Source organism: Engystomops pustulosus, chromosome 1, assembly GCF_040894005.1.
Source record: "Engystomops pustulosus chromosome 1, aEngPut4.maternal, whole genome shotgun sequence".
NCBI lineage: Eukaryota > Metazoa > Chordata > Amphibia > Anura > Leptodactylidae > Engystomops > Engystomops pustulosus.
Genome location: NC_092411.1, coordinates 171,328,247 through 171,342,211, shown reverse-complemented (window position 1 = coordinate 171,342,211; position 13,965 = coordinate 171,328,247). Strand labels below are relative to the sequence as shown.

The following is a 13,965-nucleotide window of genomic DNA, read 5'->3' as shown; positions in this document are numbered from 1 at the left end:
ACGCCCCCCTCTGCGTTTTTTGAGGGCCTCCGATTCCTCTTTTTCTTGTAATAGGGTGCAGGTCGCGAGATGTTGCTGCTTTGCTCCGATTCAGACTCTTGGGTTAGATATTCCGAGGATTCTTGGTCAGATGATAAAAATCCCACTTTTTGCGTTTTGTCTTGGGGTTGTCGTCTATTGGATTTTTTAAGTATAGAACGAGGAGTATACGGTGGCCTCTCCCAACGTCCCCATTCATATACCTGTTGATTTTCGTAGTCAAATTCGTCCCTTTGGAACTTTGTTCTTTTAGTTGCGGCAATTTTTTCTTCCATGCCGTTTATATGTTGGGTCAGCTTCTGAATTTGTGCATCAAACCCCTGTTCGGTAAGGTTCTGCTTGAGACTGGTTTTAACTTTCTCAATATCGGCCTGTAGCTCTTTCAATTTAGTTTCTTCATTATCAATGATAAGGTTCATCAGTTTCAACGAACATTCTGATAAAATGTCATTCCAGTTCGTAGTGAATTCGTCTGAATAAATGATTGAAGGAATCTTCTTGAGTCGAAGGCCTCTAGGGATAAATTTTCTGTCAACATAGGCTTTGAGGGTGGTTTGATCCCACCAAACTCTGGTTTCATGTTCCATTAATTTCTCCAGTACTTTGTAATTGTCATCAGGTCCACTCTGTGGGTCGCGTATAGCGCTCTGACTTGAAAACACCTCTGCCGCACGTTCGGCTCTATTCATATTCATGATGTATATATAAAGGTCCAATGTCCTTCCATAAAAATTTTAAAAATTAAAAACAACGTCGTCTACCAGTCAGCGTGGATAAGAGGAGGTGTGCACGGCTGCAGAAACATCAATGTATAAAAGAAAAGTTGCCAGCTCACCTCCCCGTCAGTATCGAGTCCGGCACGGGCCCCCCCTGCTGCTGGGGTACATCAAATGACGAAGAAAAGGGAATGCGGTCCAGCCAGGCTCCAGATACAAATCGTTTCTTTATTCAGTGCAAAATAAAATATAACAATCCACTCCTGGTAGGCGTATAGCCTACGCGTTTCGGACGCTTGTCACGTCCTTAATCATGGCTATAGGGTACTAACACAGTAAGACTTATATAGCTTGGTACAAACAAGGGCACCTCCCCTCTCACGCCCTCATAAGCATTTCCGTTTCCGCCCATCTCCGGTCCATTAAAACGGGGGGGGGCCCGTGCCGGACTCGATACTGACGGGGAGGTGAGCTGGCAACTTTTTTCTTTTATACATTGATGTTTCTGCAGCCGTGCACACCTCCTCTTATCCACGCTGACTGGTAGACGACGTTGTTTTTAATTTTTAAAATTTTTATGGAAGGACATTGGACCTTTATATATACATCATGAATATGAATAGAGCCGAACGTGCGGCAGAGGTGTTTTCAAGTCAGAGCGCTATACGCGACCCACAGAGTGGACCTGATGACAATTACAAAGTACTGGAGAAATTAATGGAACATGAAACCAGAGTTTGGTGGGATCAAACCACCCTCAAAGCCTATGTTGACAGAAAATTTATCCCTAGAGGCCTTCGACTCAAGAAGATTCCTTCAATCATTTATTCAGACGAATTCACTACGAACTGGAATGACATTTTATCAGAATGTTCGTTGAAACTGATGAACCTTATCATTGATAATGAAGAAACTAAATTGAAAGAGCTACAGGCCGATATTGAGAAAGTTAAAACCAGTCTCAAGCAGAACCTTACCGAACAGGGGTTTGATGCACAAATTCAGAAGCTGACCCAACATATAAACGGCATGGAAGAAAAAATTGCCGCAACTAAAAGAACAAAGTTCCAAAGGGACGAATTTGACTACGAAAATCAACAGGTATATGAATGGGGACGTTGGGAGAGGCCACCGTATACTCCTCGTTCTATACTTAAAAAATCCAATAGACGACAACCCCAAGACAAAACGCAAAAAGTGGGATTTTTATCATCTGACCAAGAATCCTCGGAATATCTAACCCAAGAGTCTGAATCGGAGCAAAGCAGCAACATCTCGCGACCTGCACCCTATTACAAGAAAAAGAGGAATCGGAGGCCCTCAAAAAACGCAGAGGGGGGCGTAAACACCGAAACAAATGGCATCCCTTCTTGGACACTGAGAAGCAAGAAACCCAAATAGACAGTCTGGATATAGTCAATTTGTCCAGTCATACCCTTTCCCCCGACCAGGTCGAGATTCTATCACTAGGACTCAATTTTGTCCCTGATAGGGATTTTGATGTCTACTCCACAATATGTGACATCAATAAGTTTGTGAGAGACTTAACTGTGAAACGTCACTTTTATAACTTGAATGAAGGTGATAGCACTGATTCTATGGCCAATCAAGTAAGTGAGAACCCATTTGTACCTCTTAATTTTAGGGACCAATTGACGTTGTACAATTTGATATCCCTTTCTGATAATGATGGGACTTATGACTGTGACAAACACACTGGTGATTTCAGGGTGGGGAATCCGAGATTTTATCCTGTTAATTCCCGTGCAGACTGCATGGACCTGTTCCAGGAGAGGATGGAGCGCGACCTCAAATTGTTAAAGGACACTGTATCCTTTGATAAGCGCAGGGTTGCGAATCTTTCCCCTCCCCTGAAACAGGCTCTTAAGGATATTATGGGATGGCAGGATGTCATAATAAAAATGTCGGATAAGGGGGGTTCAGTTGTCCTAATGGATAAGTCAATGTATAGTGACCAAATTTTAGCATTGCTAAATGATTCCAACACATATAGGAAACTGGATGAAAACCCTACAGCATGCTTTAATCTGGCTATAAAAAAACTATTGGGAGAGGGACTAAGCCTAGGTGTACTCACCCAGAACCAAGTTGATCAGATTTTCGTTGAAGACCCGGTGATACCCATAATTCATGGTCTCCCGAAGACCCATAAGGGAATTATACCACCCCCTATGCGCCCAATAGTTTCGGGCATTGGCTCATTGAGCGAGAATCTGTGTAGTTGGCTGGACTGGATCTTGCAGCCCCTCGTGAGGCGTGTTCCGGGCTTTCTCCAGGACTCACGGGATGTCCTCCGGTCCCTTGATAAAATTTGTTGGGAAAGTAATTTTTCATGGTTGAGCTGTGACATTGTATCACTTTATACATCCATCCCCCATGATATTGCACTTAAAGCACTCCAATTTCATCTCGATAAGTATACCAACTATTTACCCGAGTTCAAAGAGTTTGTAATCATGACATGTCACTTTCTCATTACACATAATTTTTTTATGTTTGACAATATTTTTTATTTACAGACAAAAGGAGTGAGTATGGGGGCCAAGTTTTCCCCATCCCTGGCCAACCTCACCATGTCTTGGTGGGAGGAACTCACTATTTACTCTCCCGACAACCCTTTTTTGAGCGACATTGAGTGGTATGGCAGGTACATAGACGATATTTTGATCGTCTGGCGGGGGGATGTGCCTGCCATACCACTCTTTATTGATTACCTGAATAATAATTTGTTCAATCTCAAATTCACTTTTATTGCTGATCCACACGATATTTCGTTCCTCGACTTATCTCTTCATGGTGCCACTGGTGAGAATATTAATGCCAGAACTTACCGTAAGCCTACGGCAGGTAATACGATCATGCATGCCCAATCCCAACACCCACGTCACACGATCCAGGCCATCCCCGTAGGGGAATTAATAAGAACTAGGCGGAACTGTTCCAATATTTCTGATTTTTATGAAGAAGCATCTAAGGTCTGTGGTAGGCTTAGAAGTAGAGGTTACCCGAATTGGATACTGGAAAAAGCTTATAATAGAGCCTCTAACAAAAACAGACAAGATTTACTATATCCGCAACAATCTAAAACTTCCAAAAACCATCCCAAAATCCCCACTCTGGTCCTCCAGTACAGCCCACAGTTTAAAGCCATTTCTGACATCGTAAATCGCCATGTCCCCCTCCTAAAAACAGATCCTATATTGGAAAACATCCTTGGCAATGGATGCCGTATAGTTTCCAGACGAGGCCAGAGTTTAGGGAACTTGCTTTCTCCTTCCCTTTTCTCTACACAATCTAAATCTACGTGGCTTTCTACTCAGGGCTTTTTTAAGTGTGGAGCAACCCGGTGCCAAACCTGTAAATACGTAGCCAATAAAAAGAAGGACTTTATGTCAAGTGATGGCATGAAACGTTTTGTCATCAAAAAATTCTTAAACTGTAATACGGATAATGTAGTGTATATTATCCAATGTACCATTTGTAACCTTATGTATGTTGGGCACACTTCCCGCAGATTCAAGATACGGTTCCTAGAACACTTACGGGATATTTCCAACCCTACGGGTCGCAATCTTTCAGGCGCATCACAACATTTTGTTACATGTCATAATGGAGATGTACAATACTTGACTACCTTTGCTATAGAGAAAGTCCATATGAATGTTAGAGGTGGCAATATGGCAGCTCGTTTGGCTAGCAGGGAGGCTTATTGGATTTTTTCTTTGGGTACTCGTCTCCCACAAGGTCTCAATATGAGAAGAGAAATTATGTACCATTATTAGCCTTACCATGCGTGCCATCCGAGTTTCCTTCTCACTACCTGATGTATGACTAATGCCACCATGTCATTTGATACTTGCTTATTTTGCCACTTCGCTTTCTTTCCTTCCTATTTTTAATATTTAAATTACTGTACTATATTCACAGAATTGATCCATTGTTGTTTTTAATGTATTATAGCGCATATTTTGGTCTAATATCTCTTTCCTTGGATTTAGACAAAGTTGCACCTACCGTGTCGTTGGAGAGAGCCTTGTTCGGTGGCGCCGCGAGGATCCTCGCCGATGCCCGGATCTGTCGTTTCTGTGGTTCCCGTCGGGGGTCCCCGCTGCGGTGCCGTCGGGACTCTTCTTCACCCCTGGTTTTCTCTTCGTTGACGAACTTCCATTACCCTGTCTATATCCCTCTTTCTGTTGTTGGGTTACCAAGCAACGGGCAATGAATCACATTATACACCTCTGTGACCCAGATGGATCACGTGACCAACCACGTGATCCAAGTCACGTGACGCAATACGATCTTGCACGGACTATTGCATATATATTGCTTGGGTCTCGTATTATTGGTCTGATCAATGTGCTGTTTACAGGAATCATACTGATTTTTGTCAATGATGAATGTTGTTATTTTTCACATACAGAAATTGTAATAGTTCAGAGGTTTTAATGGACCGGAGATGGGCGGAAACGGAAATGCTTATGAGGGCGTGAGAGGGGAGGTGCCCTTGTTTGTACCAAGCTATATAAGTCTTACTGTGTTAGTACCCTATAGCCATGATTAAGGACGTGACAAGCGTCCGAAACGCGTAGGCTATACGCCTACCAGGAGTGGATTGTTATATTTTATTTTGCACTGAATAAAGAAACGATTTGTATCTGGAGCCTGGCTGGACCGCATTCCCTTTTCTTCGTCATTTGATGTACCCCAGCAGCAGGGGGGGCCCGTGCCGGACTCGATACTGACGGGGAGGTGAGCTGGCAACTTTTTTCTTTTATACATTGTATCACCGAGCACCTGCCCGCCCGCCGCCCACCTGCGCGGCCGACCGCCCACAGACAATGGCGACCGGTCACACAGCCACGACCAGCGTGTCAGCGAACATGAATACGTGTGTCAGTGCTGACACGCGTGTCATAGGTTCGCCATCACTGGCCTAGGCATATACTCCTGCCAAACGTGAGTATAGATGAGTCCCTGGTACAATATAAAGGTAGACTTCAATTCCGCCAGTACCTAACCAGTAAGAGGGCAAGGTATGGCGTGAAGATGTATAAAAGTACATCAGGGTATTCCTATAAGTTCAGGGTATATGAAGGGAAGGGCTCCACTATAGTGCCTCCAGAATGCCCCCCCCCCTTCCTGGTTGTTACTGTGAAGATAGTGTGGGATTTGATGCACCTACTGCTGGACCAGGGCTACCACCTCTACCTGGACAATTTCTACACCAGCACTACCCTGTTCAAGTGCCTCGCTTCCAGAAATACTGCTGCATACGGCACTGTAAATACTTAAAAGGCACGGTTGCAGGGCACTATGCAGCGAGGGGGGGACTTGTTGGACCAGGTGCTTCAGCCATACAACGCCATGCTGTAGATTACTGCCCCATATGGGGTATTGCTTCAACCGGGAAAACGTGCATCAGGATTTTTCGGGTGTTTGTCTCCTGTGGCAGGAGCTGGGCACAAGATGACATAATGGATATTTTTTTACTATGTACTATCCTTTATGTATTTTTAAGGGGTCCACCATTGGGGTTTAAATTCTAACTATACCCCTAGATTAATTCATGGAGGGGTGTAGTTTCCAGGGGTCAGTTCTTAGGGGTTTCTACTGTATTGGTCCCTATTGGTATCTACAAATGCTTCATGATGCCAAAACGAAAAAAAAAATTGTAAAATGTCTGTGCTCCAAATGCAAGTTATTCCCTTTTGAGCCCTGACGTGTTAAAGCGTTAAAAACTTATAACCACAGGAAGAGACACTGGTCAAATTTAAAAAAGGACTGAGCCTTAATGTACAAAAGCCCCCAACACACATAAAACAAATCATTTAAAGAAGTGGAAAAAAAATAAAAAACGCAACATATTTGGTATCACTTTGTCCCAAAATTCCCAATCTATAAAAATATAAAAACTGTTATTCCCAATGGCAAACCCCGTAGCAGATAAAAATTTTTTATAAAAAGTGATCGAAAGGTCGCACCGTCCCTAAAATGGTAGCATTGAAAACGTCTTTAGCCAACTCCGTACCGAACCAAAGAATATATTAGAGATGCCATTTGGAGCATACAGTGAAAGACGTAAAAACAGAGCCCTCAGGAAAATCACTCAAATGTAGTTTCTTGTCAATTTTACTGCATTTTGACTTTTATTTCAACTTCCCAGTATACAACATGAAATATAAAATACCATCCCTAGAAAGTACCAAGTCAAGACGGAGGGTAATGGAGCATCACTTGTGTATCAATAATGACGGGTGTATGTCTTCTAATGGTTTCGACAAAACCAGCAGCAATCTTCACAAAAAAATGATGAAGCAGTATTCCAGGCATGACAATGCCTTCATAGAGAGGGTAAAATGTCTCTTGTTGATTATAGTGGAATAAAGGATAAACTTTATTTCAATGGAGTGCCGCTTCATTTTTTCTGAAGCTCACTAGGAAGTCCAATTTTTTAAAGCAGAAAACAAGCCTTCATACAGTTCTGTACACAGAAAAAGAAAAAAAAGTTATTGATATTTGAAAGTGAGGAACTATGAACAGAAAGTAAAATCCAAAGGCTCCAGTTCTGATCACACATTTTGGTAACATCGTGTTTCCACACAATGGAAACACAATGTGAAGGAAATGCTATGTTACCTCAAAATGCAATCCCAGGTGGAACCTTTGGATTGCGTTTCAAAACACAAACAAAATGGCACGTGTGAATGCAGCCCCAGGGGTTCTGCAAACGCGACATGGCACCTGAAAACCATTCGATCAATATATACCCTACAAAAGCTCAATGGTGCTCCTTCCTTCCGTGCCCCACCATGTGCCCATCCACATGCAGGGTTTCCTCTTACTCAGAAGGAACTGCACAATATATTCATATATGCATTTTCTACTTTTATTCAGTTTATGTGGTTAAATTTTAGGGCTAAATGAACATATTAATGATAAATATTGTTGAATTTAAACAAAATGAAGGTTTGATTCGGAAGTTTTGTAAAATATTTAAAGGCTTAACAAGCTTCCTACATGCTGTTTTGAATAGTTTGAGGGGTAAAGTTAATTGATTAGGGTGATATGTGGGAGGTTTCTGTTAACAGAACTTCCAAAATCCCTATATAAATAAAATGGTCCCTAAAATAATTGGTTCTAAAATTTTCTTGATAGTTTGAGAAAATGTTGTTGGTTGATTTTTGATTATTCTAGTGTTGTAATAAAATGACGAAAAGCTGAGATATGGTAAATGTTAGTTAGTCTTACTACCTAAATTAGTTACTTTTCAGTTTAAAAAACAGAACATTTAGAATTTTTGAAAATAGCAAATTTTTTCAAAATGTCTACAAAATTCCTCCTTTTTTCATAAATAAATGCTAAATCTACCAAAATTTCCGGCTAACTTGATGTACAACATGTCACGGAAAAATTATGTCAAAGACACCTGGGTAAGTTGAAGCCTTCTAAAGGTGCTAATGAGCTTGGTAACTAAGGGATTAATCTTTGAGACAAACATGTTACTGGCAGGACTGCACAACTTCTCATTGGGTCCCTGCATGTCCATGCAATAAGTAAAATCAATGTGAATTAAAGCTTGTATACTCTATAATTGGTAAACTAAAGCCTCTTGAACATGAACGTATGCAGAAGCTGTGAGCTAACTGCATAAACAGTGGCAGCATAATATAGAACAGGTCCAATTCCCGCCTGCTTTGTTGCATGGCCAGACATTTTTAATGGACATCAGCGGAGCAGCAATGCCCCCTTTTCACTTTCACCCACCCAAAATAGACCTCAAACAGGGCCTGTTTGTGACACGTTATGTACACACCTTTGTGTGTGCGTGAGACCTAAGACTGTCAACATCTAGTTTATGACATTTGCTTATAATAGTGTTACCAGTTCCATCAAAGTTCCATTTTATTTGGATGGCCAAATAATTTCATTTTTTTACCATTGGCAAAGCCATATGAGGAAGAGATTGATTAGAATACTACGCGTTTACCGTTTGGAAAATGCTTCAGTCAACTATAAATACCTATAAATTCCATTATTCAATGTCTTCTACCTTTTCGGTTTGTTACTGAATGTTATCCAGTCTGACAGTTAAATAACCTATTTCCTCTTTTTTTGTTTCTTTGCATAGACCACTGGCCGTAGAAGTCCTGAGAATTGCAGCAAGTCTGAAAAGATGTTAAAGAAAGGTGTCTATGACAAGGTGAGATGAGAAATCTGTTAATATCTGTCACATTTAAGCAATGTTGGGACTAGCAGTCATAATGGCTTACTTGTTGGCTGCTTTAGGCATACACAGATGAGCTAGTTGAACTACACCGAAGACTGATGGCACTACGTGAAAGAAATGTCCTGCAACAGGTGAGTCCATGTACATATCCTGTAAAATGAGTATCAGAAGTTGCTAATTTGAATATTCTATTTGAAAGGGAGCCTTCAATCTTTACTGAGTATGTAAAACTGCAGACATTGTCAGTAGAGAACTGTCCGGCAGTGTTGGAATGCACTCTTTTTTGTTCTTCTTCCTATGGCCACACACGACAGTTCTGTTGCCCATTTTTGCAGCCCAGTGATCAGAACCATTTTACCCAATTATGAGCAGTATTGCAGAAAAATAGGCTGCATGTCACACATTTTTTTAAACTCTACCAAAAAAAAAAAAAAAAACCATAGGTCAGCAAATTATATCCTTAGTTTCTCCCAGCCATTTGGAGTGTCACATAATTGTGTTACCTAGCAACTGATCTGCAAAAACTGCCTTTTGACTTCTATGGGACTGGCCGAGATGCAAACATGCGGAAGAACAGGTCCTATTCTGAGTTTTTCCTCAGGGGTACTAGGCTGATACAGAGTCCTGGGGAATACTCAACTTTATGTACGAGACCACAAAAATACATGTAGACAGTATATTCCTGTACATAAATGCTTAGCCTGTAAAGTTGTTCAGCCCCTTGGGATGCACATAAAAATTACAATTTGATCTGCTAATACATCACAGCGATCAACCCATGCAATGACAGCAGGAGCCTGGCTATATCTGACAACTGGAACTGCAATAGTCCCCATCCAGCTGTTCAACCCTTTAGGCAGACCAGTCAAGTCTTTGAAGTAATGGTCCAGTAGTTTAGAAGTATATTATTTTAAAAATATCTTTTTTTGTGCTTCAGTCTTCTAAAGTAGTGTAATATTATGTATACTTTTTGTATTGTCTAATTGAAAAGATGTACAAAAATAAAAGTATCAACTACCTTCGTAACAGATAATACTACAACAGATAACTTAGATATATTTTGAAGTGGTAATTTTAGTTATTTTTTTGTTTTAAGCTCACTAGTGGGTACTGTGGGTTCTTCTACTCATGGATCTAGAAGCCTTACTATGGCTTGCATGTTTTAGTTGTCCATATCAAATGAAACCTGCTTGTCAAGGTTCTATAGATCTAGTGTAAAATTAAAAAGGCACTAGAAAAAATCACATGATGTTTAGCCCCTAGTGGTGGTTAATAAATGTAAGAATTTGTCATTTAAAATCATCCCCTTTTTTATATTTTTGCATTCTATGCAATTATCCATGCAGTGAACTCCATCACAAAATTGGCTGAACTGCAGCTTTAAGACTAGGCCCCCTTGATTCCCTTGTTCATCTTACCCGCAACACCTCCTGCTCTAAAAAATAGAGGAGTACCTAAAGTGATACCCATGAGATTTGAAGAGATACACAGCTGTCAGTCAAATGAAAGAGGCCTGGTTCACTTGCAGCCTGAAGAAAACACAGCTCTCTTCAGAAGTTTACTCATGTGTACTCAATTTAATATGAGAAAAACTGTTGTAATTAAGATAAAGTGCCTCAGTGGCAGATATTTTAAGGTGATTTGGGGATGACATTTAACCCTTTACCAGCAGGTATTGTGAGGGGGTGTGAGGGGTAAAATTTGGGTTAAAGGTCTTCAATAAGCACTGGATAGTTAGATTACTGTATGCATTTTTCTGGGGAGCCATTATTCCATGCATAAACTGCTTTAAATAAAAATAATTAAATCTGCCTTTCTTTGCTGCTGTTCCCAAGATTGTCAACCTCATAGAAGAAACGGGCCACTTCAATGTCACAAACACAACTTTTGACTTTGACCTCTTCTCACTGGATGAGACAACAGTCCGTAAGCTGCAGAGTTATTTGGAAGCTGGAGCTACATGACCCCCCCTCACCCCAATAATTCATGAAGAAATTATTGAAAGAAGTGCATCGAGGGATCTCTCTAAATACCCTCCTATTTTGAACTCCTAATATGGTCACTGCAAGGCACGTTTGACACTGACCAGCTGCTCTTAGCAAATGGAATCTTTTTAATACAGGTTGTTCCAATTAAGGAGTTTTCTCCAAATGTTGATACTCTGAGTGAATCCAGTATTTTATCCTCTTTTAGGGTGCAAGGGTGTTCAGGAAAGGTTTCTCTTATAATACAATTATAAACAACATCGTGGATGGTGACGCTGTGCACAATGCAATTATCACTGCATACACAGTAATATATAATTACATACATACTTATTCGGTTTCTAGAAATATTTACTTTTTTTAGAGCTGTATCCATCGAAGTTCATTAGAAGCTCCTTCAAAAGATGTGGAATATTCTAGAACTGCAGCATAAGTGATTTAATAATTTCACGTTGTGCATAATTGATGGAAAATCTTTATTTCTGTCCTTTTCTCCTTTTTTCCCCTGTATGTTCTATGTTCACTTTCATTTTATTCAAGGAACAATGGTAGAGAAAATACTGTATTTATAATATGTGACGGGAGACTTTTTGCAGAACATTGAATCTGTAAGCTGTATAATGTGTGTGTGTATGTATGTATGTATATATATGTGTATGTATATGTGTGTGTGAGTATGTATGTATATATACATACACCCAGTATGTATGTCTTTTATGTATAAGAGGCCCTGCAAAACCATACTATTACACTTACTTTTTTATCTTGACCATTGAGGAAGGAACAAGATTTTTCTATTTCCTGCTTTGAATCTTTTTTTTAATTTTTATGATTTTTATTTTTTGAGCATGGAATTAAATAAAATTAAACTTACAAGTTTTAACTTTGATAAGGTTATAAACATCAACACATCGGTGTAACCAAAGGGCTTGAAAGAAAATCTAGGTATTGTTAATAATGCCATGTACAGGTACAAGTGTCTCAGGTAGGAAGATGAGTATTTAAATAGGACTTTGCTGACTGCAGGGAGTCTTAAAATAAGGCTTCATAAGTTTGTGCAATTAAAGAAAAGAAATTTGGATATTCAACCTTAACTACTTACTACTTGATGGTATTATTCAAGGGGTTGTCTGGGATTACGGTAATAATTTTTTTTTTCCTGTAGGCCCAAGGTGGTTTGAAAATAACAAAAAATGGCTACTAATTCCTCTCTAGTGCATCACTGCCAGCAACCTGTCTGTATACAGAGGCTCAGCAGTGACCTATCCACAGTCGACTTCCTACTATAACCCACAGCTAGAAGTTTTAGCATGCACGTTGTTGTCACTGTGGCTTAATCGTTTATCATGTGTATACAAACCGAAGCCAGCAGTGATGGCTGGTGTCGCCCTGCGCTAGAGTATGATAAGTGTACACTGTTTGTTGTTATCATACTCCCTGGGATTCTAGGAAAAAAACTAATTATTCCTGAACAACCCGTTAAAGATTTACTAGGGGAGATCAAAAGTGTCACAAAGTAAAACAAATTTCTTATTTATCATTAGACATTGTGATAAGTCTGGCAACTGTCTAGTTGTACTTTGCACCTACTGTTGGTTGGTGTTAACACCAGAAAACATGTTGCATTTTATCATTTTGTGGCACACAAGCTTTCCCTGCACAATGTTTTCCAGGGCCAACCCATTTTTATTCTGGTCGGAAAGGTGACTAAAAACAGGCTTAAACCTATGATAAATATTGCACAACTTATTTTAGACACATTTCAAACTGTTTGTCAAATAAAGGGGCAGATTTGTCAGACCTATTTGATTTAAAATGCAAGATGATCCAATAATAACTGGGGGTTTATTGTTATGTTCTGCAGAATTCCCTTAACCTGTACTTAACACAAAAGGAGGTTTGTTTTTCCTTTTTAATTTTTTTTATTACTTGATATTGTTTCACTCCTTTTCTACACTGAACCGACTCTGGACCAGGATCGGTGCTTCTTAGGGCCCTAGCATTTGGTTTGTTTTTATATTTTATTATTTGCTTCTGCAAAACATTTGTCAATGATAAAGATGTTGGACTAGAACTAGATTTATACCCCTCAGATGCTTTTACTTTTCTTTTTTCTTTAATTGGAAAGAAGCAACACTACAGCAGCTCCGTCGTATTCTATTCTCTAAAATTATCAAGGATCATAAACTGCATTTACATTCTTTGTATGTCTCTTGAAATTGTGAGGACAGATGTAAAGAGTTTGGGTCTTCCGCACAGTATTTGTTTCCCTCCATTTATATCAGTATTTGTGGTTAATTCGCCATTGGCAGCATGGAATAAAGTGTATCTTTACCTTGGGAAGGAATTTTAATAGCCTTAAAGGTATTAAATGCCATTAAAAAGTAAAGGGGGAGTGAAATAATAAATGGGACAACCTTATGTCAAGCACCTTGATGCCAGTCTGGCTGTGTTACCAGTTGGATATTAGGTGATATCCCATTCACATAAGATACTTTTCAGTAAATTTTACATTTTAATGGTTACCAAAATTATGAATACTTTTATAATTAGACTATGACCTCTATTATCAGACTATTTTATTGTCCACCAAGTATTTATTAACGTATCAAGCAATGCCAAGGGCTTCTAATCGAGCTCAACGGTTGGAACTGTATTGCTAATGATGCATAAACAATTTGGTCTTGTACTATTTTTATTTTAATATTTGGAAATCTTCAAGAGTTTTTATAGGAAAAAATAAAGATGAAGAAAAATGTTGTTGTTTCCTCTTCATTAAATGGTCACTGCATTTTAACTTTACTTTTAACTTTACATAAAGCAATAGTACAGGGGAATATAAATGTGTGTGAGGCAGTGCAGGCAATGTGTTATGATGCATCCACCTGTGCTGGGTAAAAGGTGCAGGCTCTTGTAGCCAGAGGTAACGCAGCTCGGGTGGACATATCGCATGGCCTGGGATCAAGGTGAAGAAGGT

The 13,965-nt window shown here is 39.7% G+C and overlaps 1 protein-coding gene across 2 annotated transcripts in view; it reads left to right on the top strand.

The window, feature by feature from the left end:
• Positions 1 to 13,744, top strand: part of MLLT1 (MLLT1 super elongation complex subunit) — a 136,443-nt gene extending 122,699 nt beyond the window's left edge. For both annotated transcript variants that reach the window (XM_072113849.1, XM_072113852.1), the window contains 3 exons: positions 8,905 to 8,976; positions 9,063 to 9,134; positions 10,839 to 13,744. In XM_072113849.1, coding sequence (XP_071969950.1) covers positions 8,905 to 8,976; positions 9,063 to 9,134; positions 10,839 to 10,967 — 273 coding nt within the window. In that variant the 3' untranslated portion in view covers positions 10,968 to 13,744. The remainder of the gene's footprint in view (positions 1 to 8,904; positions 8,977 to 9,062; positions 9,135 to 10,838) is intronic.
• The last annotated feature ends 221 nt before the right edge of the window (positions 13,745 to 13,965 follow it).